This window comes from Sceloporus occidentalis, unplaced genomic scaffold (genome assembly GCF_023333645.1).
Source record: "Sceloporus occidentalis isolate IW3139 unplaced genomic scaffold, rSceOcc1.0.p SCAF_89, whole genome shotgun sequence".
NCBI lineage: Eukaryota > Metazoa > Chordata > Lepidosauria > Squamata > Phrynosomatidae > Sceloporus > Sceloporus occidentalis.
This window is the reverse complement of record NW_028317069.1, coordinates 3,429,234-3,440,000: the sequence shown is the minus strand read 5'-3', so window position 1 is coordinate 3,440,000 and position 10,767 is coordinate 3,429,234. Positions and strand designations below refer to the sequence as shown.

Below are 10,767 nucleotides of genomic sequence, written 5' to 3'. Positions count from 1 at the left end.
ATCCTTGTATTTAGCTACAACCTTACAAAACCCTAAAAATGAATCTAGACATTTAATCGAGCTCGAATTTATCATTTCTGTGAGCTTTATTTGAAATAAGTAGGATTTCGATAAAATATCTTGAAACCAGACAAGCCATTGAAGCTGCAAATATAACATTATTAAACCTACTAATGATAATTTGAAGCATTTTTACATATTCTCATACGCTTTCTATAATATTTAGATTTGAGCAACAAGGTGTTCCTGTTCCCCAAAGAAGGTGCGACCGCGCACGTGATTCTTAATCCGAAGACGTCGAAGCCATTAGACAAGCTCACCGTCTGCGTTCGCTCCTACACAGAACTCAACCGAGAACATCCTCTCTTTTCATTGGCACTCAAAGCCTCTGGAAAGGACAACATGTTCCTCATCTTCCCAAGGCCACCCAACGTTTGCTCCGTTTATATCAACCAGGAAGAAATCCGCATTAAGATAGACACAGAGGTTCTAGACTGGAAACACACGTGTGTGACCTGGGACTCCGAAACCGGAGTCATCGAGCTTTGGGTCAACGGGAAACTCTATCCAAGAAAAGTTTCAAACAAAGGATTTACTATTCCCGTCCCATATAGTATTATCTTGGGGCAGGAACAGGATTCCTTTGGGGGTGGGTTTGATGCCAAGCAATCCTTTGTGGGTGAAATAAGCGATGTCTACATGTGGGATTATGTGTTGACTCCAGAAAACATACAGAAAGCTTGGAATAACGATTTCAGCGGATCTGTCATTAGCTGGACATCTCTGAAATATGAGGCGAAAGGAAACGCTTTGGTTCTTCCCAAACTTCAGTGTAGGTATTTGGGCTCCGCGTATACCATACACGATTCATGCTAGAAACAGAAGTTGTCAAAATGATTCAACAATATACTAGTTGAGTGCATAACACGCCTTGCCTTTATCTTAAATCCCGGTTTATGTTGATTCTGCCTAGATTATCTAGCCACATGAAGATTTCTTCAAACATGTCCTTCTACATTCCTTCAACCAATAACCAATCACCTGTCGGAGATGAAGTAGACATAACTACCGTTCCGGTTATACTCAAATCCAAACTTCATTTTGTAATGTTATAATTTGGCTGCTTCTTTGCTTGTATTTACCTGGACACCATGCTTAGGGGTTCTAAGGTTGTCCAACGTTTTGTGAAAAGGAGAAGAAAGCTTTGCAAAGCCTCCACCGTCATAATAAGCGATTGTCTTTGTTTCGGGGGTCCTTAACTGTCTAAGCAATGAACATCTCAATATTTTTTATAATGAGCTAAATAAAAGAATTGAGACAATAGTTCTTCACCGATATACTTTTTTGTTTCCATGGAAGTTCACGATTGATTGTGCTGTGATTTGTCCAAAAAGCTAAGGCCCCCGGAGGTCTTAAAATGTATTAACTTCAATCCGCTAAAAAGGTGTCCAAAACATTATTTTTTAAACGAAAAATCACAAAGCATGGCACGCGTGGCGTCTCACACTTGCATTTACCATATCGATGCTGTTGCTGTCCAGGAAGATCTAAAATACAAACTACTCATTAAAACCTTGGTATCCTTAAAAGAAAAGAAAATTGTTGGCCAGCTGGAGTAGAGAAACATCCTCGTTACCATACGTTCCAGCTGGATATCTGACTTTAATACATAGATTACAGAGCCCCCCCAATATTCTCAGAATATAATCAGTTAATACTTTTAAGTTAACAAGAACAACTTTAAGGGAAGACTCTGGAAAGAATGTATGCTTTTCACAATAAAAAAAACACAAAACTGTTGGACTGTGATAAAAAATAGTCAATTACGCCCAGCTTTCATTTGTAAGTGAAATGGGGATACTGATGGTGGGGAGTTCCTGGTTCCAGAATGTTGGTCAGAAAATAAATTAGAGAGGAAAGTCACTAAAAACGCTAAATATAAACAAAATTTGGCTTCAGACTGCGGACCGCATCAGAATGATGATGTTTATGGTGAACACTGATCCCTGGAGGATAAGGACTAGACCAGAGTTGGGCAGTAACATCTAGGTTAGTGGAATATAAGATATCTAATATTACTCAAATATTAATGCTTTAAATGAAGATTTTTCTTGCTATTAATGTAAACCAAAATATAATTTTCAGTAATTTTTTTTAATTTTTATAAAAGAACAAGAATCTCCCAATTTGAAGGAGTGCTGATAAGAGAGTGTACAGAATAGGACTTATAATAGTTTATTTATTCCATTTTGTTTGAATCTCATTTAGATTTGGGCAACAAGGTCTTTCTGTTCCCCAAAGAAGGTGCGACCGCATACGTGATTCTGCATCCGGAGAAGTCGAAGCCATTAGACAAGCTTTCGCTCCTACACAGAACTCAACCGAGAACATCCTCTCTTTTCATTGGCACTCAAAGCCTCTGGAAAGGACAACATGTTCCTCATCTTCCCAAGGCCACCCAACGTTTGCTCCGTTTATATCAACCAGGAAGAAATCCGCATGAAGATAGACAACGGTCTGGGTCAACGGGAAACTATCCAAGAAGCGTTTCAAACAAAGGATTTACTATTCCCGTCCCATATAGTATTATCTTGGGGCAGGAACAGGATTCCTTTGGGGGTGGGTTTGATGCCAAGCAATCCTTTGTGGGTGAATTAAGCGATGTCCACATGTGGGATTATGTGTTGACTCCAGAAGACATCCAGAAGGTTCTGTCGAATGAGAAGAGCAGAAATGTAAGCAGCTGGAATTCTCTGCAATACGGAGGAAAGGGGGCATCCTTCTACAACCAAAACGTGGCTGTGACTTCTGTAGGACACACAGACAGCCCGTATGCTCAATGTTAAGGAGACCGAACATGAAATGATGCACGTCTGCTATTACGTTGTTAAAGACAATCTGTCATTTTATCCAATTCTTGCATTTTAGAGTAAATCTTAAAATGAATTATTAAGTAAATCTATATAATGCTGATTACAGATTAAAAAAGCAATATAAGGTGTATTAGAAACCTTCATTATGTGTATACCAAAACCAGCTGCCATTCTCAGCATCTGCATTTCTATTCCACCCCAGCCTCCTGTCCATAAAATATCTAAAAATGATTTTCTTTGTATATTATATTACTAATGTACCCGACGACCGTGATATTGTATTTCTTCATTATATTATGCAAGTTTGCACTTTAACAGAGTTCTGAATTTGCACTTTTGCCTCAATGTCTGGAATTTCCTGATGTAGCAAATAAAACGTAAAGTGTTATTTCACAATATTTCCTTTCGCCTTTTCCCGAATGCTTTTATATCTGGATTATAAGCAGCTGCTCCTTTAACCAGCCATTCTGAAAGGCGTTACAATGAATTATTAGGTGTACCATCCTGGAGTTTACAATATGTACAAGTAACTCTGCTAAAGGAGGTTTGATGTTAACTGCCTTAATTTTATAAACTCGCACGTATGTACATACAGGAGGATAGGAAACCCCAAAGAGGATTCTGATGGGTCTCATGTACTTGTACTTAAATCTGCCCCTCGACCTCCCCAGTAATATATACAGTGGCACACGTACTCACTCACGCTACACAAACACACTCGTGAACTCATAACATACTCATTCATGCTTACACACAGGTATACACATACCCTCATGCTAGACACACATACACCTGCAGTCATGCCAACACTCACACTTCTCCATCTGACAAATGGCGCATTTCTTATGTAACTGTCCAAACTTTTCCTTTTTTTTCTTTTAAAACATACAGAAATATTCCTTACGATCTTGCCTGGCAGTATTTTCACTACAGCACATGTTCCAGAAAAGAGTCCTGTGGTACCCCTAATTGTACCACCACCAGGACGCGGTAAAAATACTCAGAGGGAAGATCATATCAAATACTGGGTTTTTTTTTTGTAATTTGTCATAAAGCCAGATGTTCGGGTTCCGCTGAGAGATTTATTAGGTGGAACTGCTTAAAAAAAAAAAAAAAAAGGGTTGGTATTACAAGTATTTAAAACGGAGACAGATCCGTGTTGCACCATTGCTAAACGGTGAGCAGAAGGAACACGCTGATATAACTGATCACGGACCCAGGCCAGCATTATACGATCTACGCGCTATCGAATCGTAAGTAAAACTTTGCATATTTTTCATTTTATTCTTTCCTCTGATGGTTAAAAGGTAAGAGACTTAGAAGTAAAAAAGTAAAAAAGGTAAGAAGCTTCTTCTGTTTCTATAGCAACAATCAAAAGCGGCTCTTGGGACAATTTATGTTAATTAAGCATTTACTAAAAAAAAAAAAATAAAAAAAAGATTTGATTCCGGCAAAATTTGATATTATTAAAGAATTATTTGTGGGAAGGGAACTTTTAGCATATAGATAGTGTTTCCGTATACGTAATAAATATAGGTATGTAGAATGTAGGAATGTTTGTCTTATTAACTGGAAACGTTCTGTTAGGAGCAGGGGCCACGGACCATAATCTACAGAGATGGAAAAACATATCCTGTGGCTACTATTCCTCACCGGAACGATTGCACAACAAGGTACCCACGGAGAGGGGTAAAAAGTACATATCAGAAGCACACTTCTTGTACAGGGCATGGTTTTTTAAAACATCTTAATTGTTATAAATCTTATTTTAAAAATATATATATTTTACCTGAATTGGAGAAAGTGGTAAAAGTCTGATGGTCCTTGAGTTCTGTTATGTTTTCTTGAAGCAAGATGAACTCTTGAGGGCAAGAGACAAAGTTGTCCATGTCTTCCTTATAGTGTTGTCCTTATTGCCAAGGTGACCAGGAACCCATTAATATTTTCCCAGGGACTTCCCAAGAGCTTATTTTTGGTGGGGCTGGTATAGGAGGGAGAAGACTTAATGGTTGTCACTTTTACCACCATTTTGCTGCACCAAGTTTTCACCAAACCTCACGGTGCTCCTAAAACCCATTTTCTGCATTTTATATTTTGGGAGGAAGGGACTAAGTCTAAATAGACCACTGGAAACACCAACATTGTTTGTAATCAAAGACTCTTGTCTGGTCTGCATGGAGTAAGAGCAATTTCTTGACTGTGCAGTGTCGAAATGTCATATCTAGCTATAATAAAGTCATGTCTCCTACTATAATACATTATGTTGGACGAGATACAATATAGATTTATAGTTTACGAACCAACCCTTTTAATCTTAAACCCGCTCTCGCTAGATTACATTTCAAAACAGGGCAGCAAACGTCTACTCGTGCCTCCTAACAGGCTGTTCTAATCCTATTTTCCTTCATGTTTCCATTTTCCTAGATTTGAGCACAAAAGTCTTCCTCTTCCCAAAGCAGACAGACACGTCCTACGTGATCCTTAAACCAGTGGTCTCGAAGACTTTAAATAAACTCACGGTCTGCCTTTGGTCCTTCCAAGAATTCACAAGAGATTTTTCTCTGTTCTCCTTAGCTACTCGTCAAAGTGACAATGGCTTTCTTATTTACCCCGTATCAGAAACAGAGTACTACGTCTACATAGAGGGTGAAGAAGTCAAGATGAAGAAAGACAAAGACGTTCTTGAATGGACACACTACTGTGTTAGCTGGGACTCCCAAACTGGAGTGATTCAGCTCTGGGTCGATGGAAAACTCTTTCCGAGAAAGGTTGCCAAAAAAGGGGCTTCTATTTCTGCCCCAGCCACTATCATCCTGGGTCAGGAACAGGATTCCTTTGGTGGTAGCTTTGATGACAAACAATCCTTCGTGGGTGAAATAAGCGATGTTCACATGTGGGATTACGTGTTGTCCCCAGAAGACATACAAAATGTTTTGTCAAATAAGGAACTCAGTGGGAACATCCTTAGTTGGCGATCTCTAGAGTATGAGATCAAAGGAGAAGTCCTCATTCTGGACAAAGTCCAATGCAAGTCACCTGGGTACTCATCCAGCTTGTATGTCTCATGCCATAATTATCAACTGTCTAATTAAACAAATCCTTTTGCAATTTACATAGAATTCAATTTCAATACTTTTCATAAGGCTAAACAAGCATTTATTTACATGTATAGAATTTTAATATCGATTCATCCCTATGTATTCTATCCTCCGATGTCATAATTAGCTATTACACTGCTTAATCCTTCAATAACTCAATAAAATCATGTTTGCATTTAATGATGACCGTCTAGCTCTGAAATTATTCAACAATGAAAGACACACTTGCAACATGACGTCCATCCAGAGCTCCATATAGCGCCTGGAGGCATAAACAGTATCTATACCCCCCCCCCCCAGAGCTGTATACAGTAACGTAGGTCGTGATGTCTAAAACTTGGTTTTATCACCATGTGTTCCAATAAATTCCTTTTAATCGGCAGACCTGGAGGCTGCCATTGTTGTCAGTCATACAAATGGCTAATACGCAGCTACCTAAACATATTTATTTAAACATATCATACAAGCATATTATATTTAAACATTATGCAAAAACCTCAAGAAAACAGTGTGATTTTTGAAAACAAAGACAGCCAAATATAAAAAATATATAATGCACAAGGCAACAGAATATGATGGTGCTATATAAACCAATATGTTAATTGTCTATTAATTGCATTACATGAGGAGCTGGCTGTGGTGCTGAAGCAGTCAGTTTCCATATAACACAATGTAACGTAATCCACCCTTCATGGGTACTGCTAGGCGTTTTAAGTGGATTTGAATGAAATATATTCTTAATTTGTAGTCTCCACTCAATTCATAAATAGTGACTACAGCCACATAGTGGAGGGAATGCTAGCCCCTAGTGTTTAAACTGTTATATATTCTTTCCTTCATTCTCACTCACTTTCCCTTTTTCTTCCATTTCCTTAATGTTTGGTTCTTACAGGCCCCTTAAGACTAAACGTTTTTAAAATTGCTAAATATAATTTATATATACACCTTGAACCCCGAAGTCTTGGAAACAGCTTTGAGATACCCTGGCACTTAGAAACGCTGGAATTTATATCATCAAATTCAAGGGTCAAGGCAGCTAGAAATTTATAGCTTTGGATTTTAGGTTTTAATTGGGTTTTATTAATTAACAGCCTAAAGGCTTATCACCTTATGTCTTATGTCATGTAATCAGGTCTCTCTAGGATTGAATCCTCATTTTGTTCCTAGGGAAATTGTGATTTTACAATTTAAATAACTTTCCAAATTTACATTTTAAATCCTAGGGATCCAAAAAAAAAAAAAAAAAAGTGGCTACTAAATCCTTACCCTACCTTATATTCTGCTTGGGACAGCTCTTACAAGATGCCATGGGTCTTTAGTACCATCTCCTTCATGGACCTGTTTTGGGTGTATTCTTGCAGATTCTGGGCTATCTACATTTCAATTTAATATATTTACATTAGGTAGGATTTAAAGACATGCTCAAGGAACATATGTTTTTAATCAGTCTTTTTGGAATGCTACTACGGTCAAGAAATTATCTAGTAGGACATCAACATCCAGATAACGCCATATAAGGTGGCAGTTTTACCCTAACCATATAAGGTAAAAAAAAAAATACATTTGTTTTTATTAAGCAGAGTTACTTCTTTTGAAGGTAAGATTCTCAATGCTATGTGGACCTTCAAGGACCAGCTTTAGAGATCCCTCCCTTAAGAGTTTTGCATGGGCCTCATGTTGTCTTAAAAGCCTCTAGATCATCTGTAATGGGGGTTTTTTTGCCCCGTGCATTAAAAAAAACCAGATAACCCTTGTCTCGGATATAAAGAATGGACCCCAAGACTTGTTGTTTTGAAAAGGTCCTAACGGTGGAGTGTACAGTTTGGAGATAACCCACATTGGGCTTGATGGCCTGAGATATCTACAGGAGGTCACTGTTTCTCATACCCACCGCCATGTCATGTGCATGGACACAGTCATGGGGAGAATAAATGTATTTTTCGGTTTAATGTCTTGCAGATCTATTTCCAGCCAGTCAGTGGAGCTCTTAGCCTCTCAAACCCACACAACTTAAATATTTCATCAGTGAACATGCTTTTTTTTTTATTGGTTCTAGAATCAAGAGATTTGCAAATCTAAACTAAAACAGCCCTCGGTCACTCAAATTCAGCCTGAATCTTTAATTATTCAATAAATAGAAGTATCAAAGGCACATGGGTGCATATAGGTGAATTTGTAGAAAAGACATGGCAATGAGATGGAACATAGGTAAAAATGAGCAGCGCATACATAGGTGGGGCTTACATCAAGCCATGCCCACTTGCCGTATGTCTTTACACCACGGGCAGCCTCGATGGGTCGAATGGGTCTTATCTTTTGACACATTCTATGTTTCTATGGGTTAATTTTCATAAAACTGGAGTCTAAATATGTTGTCTTTCTAGAAATACACCTCGTAACCAGCAGGTGGCATTAAAATCCCAAGGAAAAAAAATAAAATACAAAAAAACATTTTCTTACAGAAAAAAGGACAGCACTTTTTCCCCCCCTATTCTCTCTTTCTGGAGAAGATAATTGCATATTCCCTAAGTCAGTGATAGCATCAGCCTTCCATCTGTGTAATCATTTCAATACATTGATTTATTTATACCGGGGAATCATTATAGGAGTTTACAGTTTATTGTCTTTGGTGCCAGTGAGACCGACGATACGATGCACAACACTATGCTAACACACAGAACAATAGCATAACAATATCGTAAACGCAATACAATACTCCAGCACGCAGAGAGGCCTGGAAACAATGTAGCATAACACTGGGCACCGTCGAGCTTCTCTTACGATATCCAAATTATTGCAGCCACAACAATCGCACGCATACCTGCACCTAAATTACTGAGACGTATGTATATTAAATAAGCCGTGGAACAAAGCCTGGGCCAGTTCTAGCATTTACACCCCCTCCTCTTTGGAATGCCCATGACAGTGGCGCCCCCTACCAGGTCAGCGCCAAAACTACAGCTGAGAAGGGAAGACTTCTTGCGGGAGTAATCAAACACAGCGGAAACTAAAGATTAAGGAAAGGTTGACTTGGAGCTTGGAAACCAAAATCAGTGCCGCCTGCAGCCCTTTCTGCTGGCTGTCGGGATGTGACGTCATACGCCGGCACTTCCCCTTTTAAAGAAAGCTTGGAGGGGAAGGAAACAATGGAGGCCTGTGCTGACCTAGGGGTGCCATTTTCCATCCATTTCCAACCCTAGGCAGCCATGTAGGTTACCGATATAGTAGGGGCGGCCAAAAATTAAAGGTTGTAGGGTTCTAGGTTGGGAATAAAGTTAGGGAACCCCATTTTTGACCTGCATATATTGCCAGGGGCCCCAGAAAGCCTTAGGAGGTCATTTCCATACGAGTACACAAATACCACTTCCACGCTAAACAAATACACACATTTAAATCATGATGTATAGATGGGATGCACAAACACAAAAGGTTTATATACAGAGACACGGAGACAATTATCCTAATTAATTCGTTATCGGCAACGCAGATGGCAGGTGTAGATCCACAAAGCCGCGTACAGTTAATTCGTCTATTCGTCTAATCAGCTGCAGGTCTTATAACATATCACAAACCCCAGGGCTTATCCCCGGCAAATTCGTCATGAAAATCCCCCTCCTCTCGGCCCCCCTCCGGGCACACTTTCAAAATTATGTTAATCAGATAAACTCAGATATGCTCATTAGCTTAATTGACGTGATTTGAAATGCAAATTGGTATAACGATGTAAAAATATTTAGCGACATTCTGTTTCAGATGTACGGGTGAGGGTGGGATTTGGGGAATAACCCCATTAGGGACAATAAATTGTGAACGAGTAGATTAATTTGACGGAGACCATCACCTCTGGGTTTGTATAGCCGCCACTGGCTTTGTGTTTACTTTACCGAGAAGGTGGTGGATAAAGAACAGCCTCCCAGCAGACGTGCTAGAGGTTAATACAGAGAGGGAATACATGCATGGGCTAGGCATATGGCTTCTGAATCTAAGATGAGAACGACGAGCGATTAAAGGTTTCAGTCTTTACGGCAGGAAAAATGGGTCAGATTCTGGGATTCTCGCTCTCACCATTAAATGTCTATTCTTATAATACATAAGCTGAGTTACCTTCGCTAGTCAAAATTCACTTGGGGGGTATATATAACGGGGCAGATCACCCCCTTTAAGTGATCTGCATACCCGGATGCTCCGGTTAAAGTGCCGCTTCTCTAGTTCACCAGATCAGAAGAGCGGGATGTCCTCTCCCCATCATATTTCTTCTCCACTCCAGTACAGATTTAGGCTATTTTGAGCTAGCCCTGTCCTTGTGGCCAGCAAGCCAGAATGTGGCTCTAACCACCCCTCGCTACTAGGACCTAGGATCTACTCCTTCCTAACAGGGATCTTAGAGGTTCTCATGTATGGGGACCAGGCTCCTTGGTGCCGCACCTGTCCATGGAGCGGCTGGGTAGATCATGGATCTCCTTTGTAACTGGCCCATATACACTACGGAGCACCGTGTCTAGCTGGACCAACCTCCATAGTGAAGCCTGCGCTGCACATGACCTCAGCATCAGTCATGGCGGACACGGAGGTAAGCAGTGATGGGCAGCAGGGTCAGGCCACGGTCAGCACCAAGTCAAGATACGTATCTCTGGCTGTACCTTTAATATCTGAGCAGGGAATCACTTTTTTAATTTATTTGAATATTTTTTTTCCCGAGAGCAGCAGCGCAGTCAGCCCCCCCCACACCCCGGCATCTGCAGAAAAAGCTTTATCAGCAAATATGAAAATGTATTGATTTTTTTTTGTACATTAAG

General features: G+C 39.8%; 1 protein-coding gene across 1 annotated transcript in view; it reads left to right on the top strand.

Moving 5' to 3' along the window:
- Window positions 1–2,866, top strand: part of LOC149284743 (C-reactive protein-like) — a 3,823-nt gene extending 957 nt beyond the window's left edge. The window contains 6 exon segments of the mRNA XM_089496360.1: window positions 227–832; window positions 2,269–2,362; window positions 2,364–2,507; window positions 2,509–2,532; window positions 2,534–2,763; window positions 2,766–2,866. Of these exon segments, the coding sequence (XP_089352486.1) occupies window positions 227–832; window positions 2,269–2,362; window positions 2,364–2,507; window positions 2,509–2,532; window positions 2,534–2,763; window positions 2,766–2,866 (1,199 nt within the window).
- Window positions 2,867–10,767: the final 7,901 nt, after the last annotated feature.